General features: G+C 40.9%; 1 protein-coding gene and 1 long non-coding RNA gene across 3 annotated transcripts in view; one reads left to right on the top strand and one right to left on the bottom strand.

The window, feature by feature from the left end:
- The window catches only part of Hsph1 (heat shock protein family H (Hsp110) member 1), a 23,163-nt gene extending 17,625 nt beyond the window's left edge, over positions 1-5,538 (bottom strand). The window contains exons 1-4 of one of the 2 annotated variants that reach the window (XM_005317073.5): positions 5,047-5,538; positions 2,705-2,762; positions 754-894; positions 9-131 (exon numbers count right to left, since the gene is read on the bottom strand). In XM_005317073.5, the coding sequence (XP_005317130.2) occupies positions 9-131; positions 754-894; positions 2,705-2,762; positions 5,047-5,153 (429 nt within the window). In that variant the 5' untranslated portion in view covers positions 5,154-5,538. The remainder of the gene's footprint in view (positions 1-8; positions 132-753; positions 895-2,704; positions 2,763-5,046) is intronic. The other variant, XM_005317072.4, reaches the window with a different exon arrangement.
- LOC144365175 (uncharacterized) lies at positions 5,496-13,733 on the top strand. The gene is made up of 3 exons (XR_013423447.1): positions 5,496-6,255; positions 8,072-8,259; positions 11,058-13,733. It is a non-coding gene; the product is annotated as an uncharacterized LOC144365175 (long non-coding RNA).

Genomic DNA, 13,733 nt, shown 5'->3' with positions numbered 1-13,733 from the left:
CTACTTACTGAAATAACACAATCTGTGACTGGTTTTTTGAGGTTGTTTTCAGCAGTTTCCTTTAACTTAGTCAACAACATAGCTGTTATCTGTTCAACACTAAATAGATGTTCTTCATCCATGTACATTACCTATGTTAAGGGAAAAAAAGGTTGTGAACGCTGTAATACTTAATGGTAAATGCTAATATTAACACAAAACATTCTTTCCTACAAAATCTGTTTTGTTGTTTCAAAAGGAGGAATAAAGGAAGGAGGAAGGGATAAGAAAACCACCAAGACAGATTTCCCAAAGTTCTAGTCAAACCATTATAGATGGTAGTAAATTTCCATTGAAAAGATGAATCACTAGAATAAATACTGTCTGCTGATCATAAGACAAGAATGCATCTGGTAGTTAAAAAAAGATTCCTGGTTGTGTTACACTATTGCTCTTCAAACTCCAGCTGGATTTTCTTTGAACAAACATTTGTTTGATTCATGAACACCGTTTAAACACTATCAAATAAACCTAAAGTTCCATCTGCCAAAAAGTTAGAACACAAATTATGTTATAGCAATATAATTATTGTCTGAATATTTCTCAATTTAGCACATACTTAACTAAACTTTAAGAGGAATTACATGAAAAACAAAACAAAAAGTCCCACCTTGACCAATTAAGATATCTGAGGCACTCTTAAGAGCAAGAACTTTTCTCAATAGATTAAACAGTCTTTTTATTTAGAAACCAGTGGTTGCTCAGTTATATTACCTTTATTCCAACTCCACCATTTTTCATTGGAACCAAATCGTAACTTAAATTTTCCTTCTCCTTCTGAATGAAGGGGTCATTGAAAGTTCGACCATGAAATCTCTTAAAGTTAGACACGGTATTATTTGCATGAGTGATTTGCTGCAAAAGAAATTTGAGATTTTAAATTTCTCTAATTTGCTATCTATCAGCACCTACAGCAATTTAGCCATTTATACAACTCACACCAACCCTAGGTATGGACACAAACCCTCTCTAGGGCCCTACATTCCCATCATTGAATAGCTTATTTGAACTTTCTTCTCTTATAGAAAACATCTAAGGAAAACAGACGAGGGCAACCATGTCAGAACACACTTTAAAGCAGATTTTTAAAATCTACAAGATAAATTCCGAGACAGTGCCAGTAACCCAGTAACTTTATTATCACTTTATTTTATTCCCCCCTAACTAAACTTGTTAATTTTTATATTCAATGAATGAATGAAAAGGAGATTTGGAAGCACTATGGTCAAATCACATTTTTTTTAAAGTTCACTTATTACACCAGGATACATGTTACTCCAGAATACATATGGATGGCTACTCTTCCTAGCAATAGTATGAGATAATAACTATACCAAAAGATATGTTAGGATCATTCAAAATGTTTTAAAATGACAATATTTTCAACTGCATGTGCTTATTTTTTTTCATTTGGGAGCCACAGTTTTTAAGCATGAGACTAAATTCATAGTGTCTTACACAACTGATCCATGTTTGTTAAATCAGAGCATACTTAAAATTTGCTCAGTTTCTTTTAGCAACTTATTTACTTATATCTCAGATACAGAGGTTAAACAGAAATATTTGGTCAGAAATAGAGAACCGGAGGGAAACATGCCGAATTGTTATAAGATGGTTATTTTTAAAATCCACTGTTTCAATATTTTAGTTAAACTCTGGATTAAAAATTCTACTTTAAAGTATTTATCATGCAAAGAAAAAAAAACTGGGACCCTTGTTTACATTAAGTAATTAAGATAAGAGACAAGAGCTATGACTTCTGTTAGCTTGAAGACACTTCGGATTATTACTCCATTGAAGTTCCCCCTCCTTGTGAGTACCTCATTTTGAGTATGTATAACTATTTTTCTTCCCTATTCTCCTGTCATGTATCTCTTCCAACCTAATTAGCCACAATATAGTATTAAAACATATTTCAGGGTTTAGAGTTTTGTTTCTTTTTAGCAATATTATTTTCTGTAATTAGACTTGTTTATGTTATTTCCTAAAGTCCCTCAAAAAGTATTTCATATATTTTTATTTTCTCTCTACCCCCAAAGGATTAAAATCAATGTTGTTAAAAAAAAATGTAAATTTTTTTGAACATTGTTCAAAAAAATTGTTCAAAACAATGTAAACCATAAATGAGAGCTTTATATATAACATTAAAAACTAATTAATAGGTGATTTAAAAAAAAGGAATGAAAAGTCTTCAAAATCTCTTCTATCTTATATACTTCCTATTTCAATTCAGACCAGCCACATTTCAAGTACTGACTAGGCAGCTACAAGTAGCAAACAGCTACCATATGAGCACAGGTTTGGACAAAAGTTCTCCTAGCCCCACTGAATTATTAAGTAACCTCAAAAAGCTTTTAAATACAGAAGCTTAGAGGTTTCTTCTATAAAAAGAACATTTAATTCTTAAATGAATATTGAGAAAAATGTCACCAAAAAATTTCTAGTGTCTTATTGGCAGGCTGGGAGGTTAAAGCAGATCTTATTCAATAGATCAAGAGAAAAGGAACACAAGAGGAAAATAATCACATAAGGTTTCAAAAGGAATAGCTAAATTACATTTTTAAAACTCAAAAACATGTAAACTTAAGACACTTGATACTCTTGTATGTATCTTTCAAACTCCTCCCCTTAAAAAAATGGGCCAGAATTCTCCTAAGGAACATACCTGATTTTTGGCTGCAACTCCAATTGTTCTGTTTTTTGATCCAAATGATATGACTGATCTAGAAGAAATAAAAACCAAATGTTTCAAAACTGTTAAAAAAGCATAAGTGTGGACATTTTTAACTGACAAGGAAAATTCTAATAAAAATTGCCTCAAGGGTTATGTGTGGGTGTTTTGGAGGAAAGGTTCCCTTGAACTCTGTTCTGAGAATAAAATCTGGGTTGCAATCCTACTGCCCCAAGTCTGCTCACATCTTAAGAGATATTTCTCCCCACCTTAAGTACTAGTATCATCTGTGTGGTTCCCAATTACTAAGAACTAACATTAACTCAGTAAGTATTCTGCATACTTGAAGAATATTATTAAACTTCGCCCTATACAAAAATAACATAAATGTCACTGTCATACCTGTTTTTGTGCTCATATACCATCTGCCTCTCTAAGATTCAAAAGCTTTTATGTAAACCCAAGTAATGGACCTAAGTTTATGACTTAGTTTAAAGAGCACAAAAGAGGTTCCTATCTGGAGACTCTACTTAAAAAGTTACAGCAGAATGGAATATAAATGTTTGAGAGAAGAGATTAAATGAGTTACATTAATTTAAATCTGCTCTGAAGAGATGAAAATGATTTGTAACCATGAGACAGCTTTCTCAGTAACAAGAAATGGAAATGCATAGTAACACAACAGAGACAAGATCAAGAAAAGTCTTTTGAGGAGGAGGTAGTGATTCAGGTTTTGGATTAGAAAAGAGATCTAATTGTGCATTACTAATCCAAATCTAATCTAATTTTGGATTACACTTACTCCTACCTAGGTAAATGAGAGGAGTAAAATGGGAACACACTGAGGAAGTTTCAGCTTGCTGAAACAGAATCATCCTGGACCTAGATTATTCCACCAGGTGCTAAATAGCATCCTAAAAGCCAGGGAGACATTCAAACAGAAGACAGACCTTTACAGCAGAGTCCAAACTGGTATCCTTCTAAACTCACTTGCAGACTGGATCTACTCATTTTCCAAGGGAATAATCAAATTGAAATAAATAGTAATTAACAGTAGTCAATGCACTTGAATCAACAATCTGGTTTAACAAACATTCCCTCCTAGAATAGCTTTTCTTTTATTGGATCAAAGAGAACACAGATGTAAACCAAACCTAGGGCTGAAAGTCTGAAATACTGTTATCTTTCTTACTAACCTCCAATTAAGAGTCCTGCACTGGCAAAAAATAGACCACTATGGTTTTGCAACTTAGATGCAAGGGAATAAGTCATCAGCAATATTAGCTTTTTTCCTCATTTCCCATTCACTTTAATAAGCGTTCATCTGCCCGCAAATAACTGTATAAACTCATTTTACCTTTGGGTTTAATGTTCCATTTTACAAATCTCTAGAAGACTTTAGTACATTTGAAAAAAAAAATAATTTCCTCGAAAAGAAAACAAATATTTTCATCAATGCAAAAATGCAGGTTATGTTTGCATACATTTTCTTCAGAAAATAAGCCCACGAAATAGTTGCTTTTTTAGTGTTTGTTTGCCACCCCACGCTGCTGTGGAATATTAACATTTAAGTCAGAGAAAACATCCTTCCTTCCCGTGGAGTTCCGGCTACAAAAGCAGGCAATTTTTATTGTCTCTTATTTCAACTCCGAAATTAAGAAATAAAAACTCGGGTCTAGAATTCTTATGAACGGCTCCGATAATGAACAAAAAAGGACGTTTACATCTCCCCAAAACGATTCTGGGTACTTGGACACACAACACTAGCAACCGTGACAGTGGGTAAGGAGAGGTGGATTTATCTTTCACAACAGTGTTTCTGCGGTCGCTAACAACAGACTGCCGGCTCCCCGGCCAAGCAGCGGCACCCAGGCTCTGGAAGCTTCCAGTTCATTTCGAGATTCATAGTGCGGAAGAAACGGCTCGGCCGCCCGGGCTCCGCGGTGTGCACAGAGAGGCGCGGAGGGAGGAGGACTGCCGGGGGCGGCTCAGCCAGCACCGAGAAGCCGGGTGGGGAGCCGGGGGCGGCTGCGGAAGGAGCCGGGCGCAGCCTGCCAAGTAAGCGGAGCGAAGTCGCGGGCTTTGCCGCCGCCGGACCCCCAGAAATTCTGGCCAAATTGGCGACCCCGGGAGACGCGAGTTCCGGAGTGTCTAGCCTCGGCGAATCCCCGAGGCACCCCTTCCTCTCCCTCGGCGGCGGCGAGCCTGCACCCCTTCCCAGCCCCCACGAGGGGCGCGCCACTCCCCACGCCGCCTCCATCTGCCCGCGAGCTCCGGGTCCCCGGCGCTCTCCAGCCCCAGAACCTGTCCCCAGAGCCCTGCAAACTCCCACTTACGGGGTGCACCGGTCGCTGAATTCGTTGGCGATGGTCTCGATGCCCCCGGCCCGGGCCACCGCGATGTAGCAGCTCTGGGAGCCCACGTCCAGCCCCACCACCGACATGGCCGGCTCGCGGTCCGCCTCCGCCTCGGGTCTGGGTCTGCGTCCTCCGGCTGTCTGCGCGCTGCTCCTTCTCGGCCGCTGCCGCCGCCTCTAGCTCCAGCCGCGGGGCCGACTGCGCTTCTGTCACTCGGACAGACACACGGACACTGGGCCGGACGGGCGCCTCCGGATACCCGGGGACCGCGGCGGCTGCAGGAGAGATGCCCCGGGAGAACGCGGCGCTCGGCCTCCGCAGGTCGCTGCACAGCTCGGGCTGACTGCCTTGCTCGGCCGCCGCCGCTCGCTAGCACACCGGCGCCGGCGCCCAACAACCGACCCAAAAGGGGAGGTCCCTGTTCCTCAGCCTTATGTATCGCACTGATCAGAACTTTCCAGAATCTGCGGCATTTACTCACCGGCGCCTCCACCGGCCTCTCCACGTGCCACTTCCGCTTCCTTCTCGAGCCTTCTCGAAAGATTCTACCCAATGAGCGGCTGGTCCCCCGGGGAACGGCTGCCGTTGCCATGGTGGCAGGACAGCCGCGGCGATGCCATTGGCTGTAGTCAACCAGGTTGACCCTCCTCCGTCCCCGCCCACCCTAATCAAGGGCTCCTAATTGTCTTAATATCAGGGACAGAAAAAGATGACTCAGAAACTCGCAGCATTCGTAACTGGCTACTGGGCGGTGATGCCCACCCTTAGACTATAAAGGGAAGCTAATCCGGCGGACGTGGACCCCACTTTGGCGTAGCCCCCAGACCTCGAGGCTATGGGGAGGCCAACCTGCTGTCAGGAGAGCATGCCGGGAAGTGTAGTCCGGCCGGGAGATGAGGGCGCCTTGCATGCTGGGATGTGTAGTCCCGGCCGCAGTGCGTGCTGGGACCTGGCTTTGTCTTGGGGGCTCCGGGGAGAGGCCGAGTTCTGTCTAGTGCTTTCGCGCGCCTTCTCTGGCGGGGAACGTTGTTTTGTTTATGTGTCTGTTAGTTTTGTGTTCTGTGCTGTTCTGCCTTAGATTGCCCCGACAGCTGACCCATTCCGACTTTAGAAGAAGGAACGTCAGTTTAAACCGCTTATTATTAAGCACAGGGTTGTGTTTACTGTTTTGCATTTATTCATCACCAGGCAAGATATGTTTTTGTAGAATAAAATGTGAGAGGTTGTGTGTGTATGTGTGTGTGGGGGGGTTGTTTTTTAAGAAATTGGATTTTAGTTGTGGTATAACTTGGAAGACTGTCCATGGTGTCACTTTATGCTTTTTAAATATTATTTTTAGTTGTTGATAGACCTTTGTTTATATGTGGTGCTGAAAATCGAACCCAGCGCCTCACATATGCCAGGCAAGTGTGCTACCGCTGAGCTGTAGCCCCGGCCCTGTGCTTATTTTTGATAGACCTGATTGAAGCATTTTTCCGCCCTGCCACTCCTAACCACGAATTGATACCTAAGTTCTACTTCTTTGATCTGAAACAGCTTTTTTTTTTTTCTCCTTTCCCGGGAAAGCAATGCCCACTTTACCTTTTGTTCAGTGAAGTGACAAGCAGACAAGGGAAAGGTGGAATGGTGCTGCTGGTATCTTCAGGTCTTTCTACCCTTTTGTGTCTCTTTAAGGTCGCCTCAGATCTAAGTGTTTTTCCTTTCCTCAGGCACATAATTCAAATGCGAGTCATTGAATAAGTGTGTAATTCTGTGATCTAAAGTTAGAAATTTCTTAACTGCTCATCCAGAGTGTGGCGATTCCTCATTAACACAGACAGGAGTGTAAGTCAGAGGCAAAGACAGAGTTCCTTGTTTATTTTAGTGTAAACTAAACTGCTTTTTGATAGTTTGTCTACCACTTAAGACTTAAGTTACCGGAACCTTAACTCTTAACACACCTTTAAAATGGTCATGATAATAGTAGCCATCTCAGGGTTGTTGTATTCTTAAATCTGAAAAAAATCGTAGCTGTAAAGAGTTTTGTTATGCATCCCCAATACCTAGATGACCCCAACCCCCCAAAAAAAACCTCTTTGTGTATAAAAACATTGCAGTCCATGGAAAGGTAACAGTTTTGAACAGAAAGGACCTTTGAAATTATTATTTGGTCAGTTTCCCACATTTTATATGAGGAAGCTGCAGAGAGGAGAGCAGCCAGACTGATTTGGGTCAGGTTCAAATCCTGGCATGCACTGCTAAGATGCTTTATATAAAGTGCAGCTTATAAGAGTTACCAGCCCTCCTGGAGTTGAAGTTCAAGGGCTTGAGTCCTAGCTGTCCTTATTAATTTGTGAGCTGTGTGATCTTGAGATAATTACTAACCCTGCCTGTGTTCTACCTCATAGGGTTTATGTAATGATCAAAATATATGTGAAGTACTAAACATAAGCCATTATTCTATAGTATTACTGTCTGTTTAATCCTGGGCAAATTTGTAAAATGGAAATAATAGCATACTTTTTCTGGGATTTTGGAAGTATTAAATATACACAAAACATCTAGTATGGTAATAAGCCTTTGACAAATTATACTAAGAATCGTAATATTATTCAAGAAATGTTGGTACCGGGCACTTCAATCTCAACTCATACTGCTGTGGATGCTGAGTTGCATAGTCATGTTTTAGCCCTCTTGTGTTTAATCAGTTCACCTTAATTATTTACAGAACAGATAAATAAAGGCCATAAGAACGCCACATTTATTATATAATGAAAATGCTTCTTGTTTTAACTTGACCACATTTCATTGCTCTGCATATTTCATTGTATTTTTGTCACACAGAATTTCCCACACTATTTTTGTCATAGTGTCAGAAGTTTTAGATTGAAACTTACCAGATAAAAACAATCTCCACAAATCCTTGTTGTGTAATTATGAGGTAAACATAGAATGAAGGTGAGTTTATCTTGTCTGCTGGGAACCACCATTGCAGTCATTGAATTTTATTCCATATTTGTTTTAGAGAGAGCAAGAAGGTCCTCAAAATTGGAAGCAGAGACAGCTCCCAAAGAACAATAAAACGAAAATGTGAAATTGAAAGTCGACAACCCAGAACAAAAACACTATCCAATGCAATAATGAATGTGCAGTAGCTATAAAAAGCTTCGACTAAGCTTCCTTGAAAGGAAGAGAGAGACGGCATAGGAACAGGTATGTAGATGAACATGAAAGTGCACATGACTTTTGACTTTTAGAGTGAGTCAGTATTTTGGTGCCCCTATCTGTATTCAGCATAGTGGCAAGTGCTGGAGGGTTATAGAAGTAGCATAAAATTTTGTTCCAAATAAAGGCATGTACTGAATGGCCTCTCTATAATGCCAATGCATTATGAATGTTCAAATAAGTAAAATCTTGTCAATTTGAGCTTCTTTCAATATTTGCTTATTAAAGGGTTTTCATTTTCTTTTATTTAAACTTGCTTTTTGAAAGGTAATGAGTTCTGCTAAGATCTGTTTTGTCCTTATTTTAACTTATATTAGAATGAGCACCTAAAAATAGCAATGCATAAGGATATTGTGCTGGGAGCAGAGACTTATAAAAAGATATAAAATTGGGGGACTTTTATCCCATCTGCTAGCAGCCAGCATATAGGGAAAATATATAAAAATGTTTTTTTCTTCTAAAGAGGGGTTTTCTATTTTATTATAAATGTGGATAACAAAAACAATGCATAGGAAACCATTCATGCTTGCTGCTCCAGACTCCCTGTAAACCACTTTCTCACTGAAACACCATATTAAGGCAATTGGCCTTCCTCCTAAGTCAAAGTGTGTGTGTTTGTATTTATTCCCCTTCCCAGGAAGCTCTTCCTCAGGCTATCAACGAGGCCAGCTTCTTCACATCCTTTCAGGTTCAGTTTGAATCATACCATTACATAAGGGAAGTTTCTAAATGCTTACCCAGGAAGCAGATTGTCTTTCCCAAAGGTACACCCAATATTTTACTCTTACTAAAGGAGAAACTGGTGCTATCCCCAGTGCCAAGGACAGTCACATTGGCTTGGGCCAATCAGCACATCCTATTTCCCTTGGCCTCAGGAGTCATTGATTCAGGGATGAGCATATGATCTAGGCAACCCAATCAGATTCTCAGGACTGTGGCTTATTAGAATGCTGGGACTTGAGGGTTCTCTCTGTGCCCTCTCCATTGCCCTTTCCTTCCCCCTTCCTCCATGTCCTTCTTCCTCCAGGCTCTATTTTATGAGATTACCTTACTACCATCCTAAAAAGGAAACTGACCTGCAAAGGTGGATAGAACTAAGAACTAATTGTAGCTGGGGCTAAGGATTTTGTTCAGTCCTGAGACCTACCCTATCTTAGGATTTAAGTTGTATGAACCATATTTCCTCACTGTGTAAGCCAGCTTGAACTAGGGTTTCTGTTTGTGGCTGCCAAGAAAGAAACAGAAACCTCCTTAAAAAAAAAAAAAAAAAAAAAGCAAATAACCTCCTTAGAGAAAGTCTTCCTTAACCATATTATCTAAAGGTTTTGTCTTTTGTTACCCACTTATTTACTTCACAAATATACACCACAGTCTGCAGTGATCATGGTGGTGGGGAACAGTGTTTTACTTCCTTGTTCTTGATTATATGGCTCAGGGGCCCAGTGGCTGTTTTGTTTTGTTCATAGTGTTCTATAGATGCTCAAAAAAACATTTGTTTAATGATTGAATGTAAAAGCTATCATAAACTTATTAGGAAAAGGAACATTGATTCACTTTCCTCTAATATGACTTTATCAACCCTGGCACTCTTGACATCTTGAGCTAGATAATTCTTGGTTGTACAGGCTGATCTGCACATTGTAGAATATTTAATTTCATCACTAACCAGATCCACTAGATGCCAGTAGTAATATCTGCTTTTCCCCTGCCCCATTGCAATAAAAAAGTCTCCAGACATTGCCAAATGGCCCTATGGGACATAACTATCTCTGGATCAGGGTTCCCACTCTCAATCTAGAAGCTTTGATTTATACTTTAGTGGTACAAAAGGGCATAGTCTCAGGACATGTTTTTAGAGAAATCAGAACCCTTTTTGCACTACAGAGGCTAAGAGATGAGGAGATAACCCAGCTCTGAACAAATCAGACAACTGCCAGTATAGATCCCATAAAAGAGGAAAGACACATGTCTCTCATTGGACTATAGGACATGCCCACTGATATGAAATGTACTTACTCCGAGGAGATAATGTTGACTGTAGTTGAGAAGTATTTTGTGTGATTTTAAATTATTTCTTCCAGAAGTGTACATGTAACTCATTTCTTTTTGTTAGCGTCCTTTATTATGACATAATAATTAGAAAGGCCACACAGGTAAAGAAATTAAGAAATTCTTACCTTTCTGCTACCTTACCCATTCTATCATAGAGAAAGAAAGCACTCAGATAACCAGGATCCCTGTTGCCCTACATAACACTCTTGATTTTCCACCCTGAGAACTAAATTCATGTCCAGAAATAGATTCTTCTTTTCTTTGTTTCTTCAGTGCATGAGAGAAAAAGGGAAAGGGAGGAAGACTTAGTATCTTTTCTATTCTGAACTCTAACAGGGTAAATTCAAAGTCCTTAAACATAGAGATGAGTCATTTGAGTACAGTCTTTGGGTTTGCCCTATCAAAAGGAAGCACCTACATTTTGATGGGAAAGTAACCACCAAAGTGTTAAAGTTTTGGTGTACTTTACTGTGGGTCAGATAGATTTTGGAGCTTGGATGTCTGAGCTCTAGGATGTGAACATCATTACAGATTCTGTTGTTGGATGACATTAAGTCTTGGAACCTAAGTTGTTTTACTTCCCCAGACTAATTAACAACTATCCACTCAGGAGCATGACAATGGTAGGATTTTTTTTTTTTTTTTTTAAAGAAAGGCAGGCTGCCACATGCAGCACCTCATTTGGATGTGTCAGAGTCTTGGAAGTCTGACTACCTTATGTTCTCTCACAACAGCACTTGGGAAGCTTGTTTGGAGGCTCTAGAAGAAAAGAAAGTGATCTGTATACTCTTGACCAAAGAACAGTCTCCTCTGTTGTGAAGGTGGTTCTCTTCAAACTAGCATGAAGCTTTAGGAGTGACACTTGTGGAGCATGTGGAGCAATGAGGGAGGAAGGGGACACCCCCACCCCCAGCAGCCAGCCAGATCAGTCAAATCAACCCTGGCAATGAACAGGTTGATAGATGTTGCAGCCAGATTACCCTCTCATCCAGAGAAGCAAGTCAGACTGTTCTTACCTGACTTGTGCCAAGTAAAATGAAATTCCTCCTTCCATTCACTTCAAGAGAGCTGACTACCTGATTGCAGAAACATGTCTTGTCAAGGATGAATATAATCACAAAGTCTTGTATCTATTGAGTACAGCTAGGATAATGGGGAAAAGAGAGATAACTAAAAGCCCCATAAATTTGAGTTGTTTTTATTCCTTGACCTAAAGGGGAAATAGCAAAAGGAGAATTTCTTGCTAATTCTGAATAATTAAGCATTCTAAAATAATTTCATGTGCCTTTCACCTCCTTTTGTCACCAGAAACACAAGGTAAGGAAGTAAAACATCAGAGAAGATGTATAACTCTGACTTTCTAGGAAAAAAACACAGTTAACTCTTGGAAAGCTGATGCATATTGAATATCTCTTCAAACTGCCTGGGACTGCAAGTGTTTCAGATTTCAGATTTTTGAAGTATTTGTATGTACACATTAGATATCTTGGGGATGAAAACCAAGTTTAAACATGGAATTCATTTATGTTTTATATACACCTTATATACATAGACTGGAAGTAATTTCATACAATTTTGGGATTTTGTGCATGAAATAAAGTTTCATAGTATGGAATTCTTCCACTGTATCATGTCACTGCTCAAAAACCTCTGGATTTTGGATTTTGGGATTAGGGATACTCAACCTGCACTGCTGACCAAAAACCCTAGCCATTAAAACTAACCATTTGAATTCTGAAATGTAAGTCACATTCTGTTTTTCCTGGAGTTTATAAGTTGTTGTTTTTCATTTTTTAAATGTGTATTGTCAGGCTGGGAATACAGCTCAGTTGGTAGAGTGCTTGCTTCTCATGTGCCTACCCAGGGGGCCCCTGGCTGTTCAGTCCCCCCAAAGCATACTGTAATGTGTAGTATGTTAGCCCACCTAATTTCCTGCTTGCCAATGTTCTCTTAGCAGTTCATCACTTACCAACTCTCTTTATAGTTTAACAATATACACTTCCTCATCTTGTCTCTGAATAAAGAGGACCCCCCCCCTCCTCCACCAAGGCAAAAGGTCAGGAAAGCAGCGTCATCTTCTTTCCCCTGCTTTTCTTTGCTTGTCTCCCTCTTCCCCCATTTTTCTCTTCCAGTCCCAGGCAGACATCTGGATCCAGACTTCTGCCTCCCAGCTCCCCAAAGTCCTTGCCTCTGGGCTCCTCTGTACCTTCCCTGAGCATCTTTTGTGCTCTGCCTTGACTACACCCAGTGCAGGCAGACTGCCATCCGGCCACCCCACTCTGCCACACCTGCTCCCGACACTAGCACTACTGCCACTTATAATAGGTGCTCTCCATTGTTCCAGGCCCTGTGAAGAAGCGCTCATGGGGATTTAAATGTCCACTCTCAGAATGGAGATATTTTAATTAAGTAAATTCCACCCAAATCTCTTTCTAGTTGATCACCTTAGAGAATTCCTAGGGAAGAAATCCATGGAGCTTGTGCTTTTATGGTGCCCCTCCTACACCATGTTAAGCCTGCCTGGGCATGTGGATGATCTTTGAGTCTCCCTTCTGACCCCACCCCCGTTTCTCTTCTAGAAGGAGGGGGGTGAGGTGGGGTAGGGGGACACCATTCCACATACTCTGCTTTCCCTAGCTGCCTCAGGTTGCAGAGTCCCTGGACTTTAGGGCCTGTTTGTTGATTTCCCCAGAGGCTGAGAGCTCCCTGAACACTGCTTTCCCTTGTTCTTTACAGACACTTGATAACTGTTTATAGAAGGAAAGAGGAAAAAAAGAAAGGCATTTCCTTATTCTTTCTTCCTTCCTCCCTTCTTCTTTTCGTCATTTGTTAGTCATTGGCTTTTGGTTGTCTCTCTGAAGGTCCCCAAATGCAATCCCTGCCCTACCTCTGCTAAGGCTCTTAAGTGATGTGCTTTCTTTTTGGCCTGCCAAGGGCTGAGGCCTAACCAGCAAAAGGCAACCCAAGCCTTCTGACATCACCAGCTGCAAGGCCGTAAACAAACCATGAAAAACTGCTTCCTGTGGGTTCTGGCTTGGCTTTCCAAGCCAGCATTTTAGAAGAGGGAAGTACCAACTAGGTATATCATTTTGGGGGCAGATATGAAGGAGAAGGATTTTTCTGCTGCTCTGAAGTACTAAAAACATTACCCCTACTGCTGGGACTGATAGCATGTCCTTGGGGACCTCATTTCTCCTGGAACAGATTTAGAACTCTTCCCCAGGGACAGAGAACAGTGTGTCTGCTCTTGTGGGTAAGGGGATGTGGGATGCTTGGCAGGGATGGTAGGGAGGGGCCTGAAACATCAAGAATGCTCTGGCTGCTCCCAGGAAGGGTTCCAAGGTCCTTACTGGCTTCTTTCATGTGTCTCCATGAAATCAGTCACAATGAATAAAACCAATATGGCCAAA

Source organism: Ictidomys tridecemlineatus, chromosome 6 (assembly GCF_052094955.1).
Source record: "Ictidomys tridecemlineatus isolate mIctTri1 chromosome 6, mIctTri1.hap1, whole genome shotgun sequence".
NCBI lineage: Eukaryota > Metazoa > Chordata > Mammalia > Rodentia > Sciuridae > Ictidomys > Ictidomys tridecemlineatus.
This window is presented reverse-complemented; position numbering and strand designations above follow the sequence as displayed.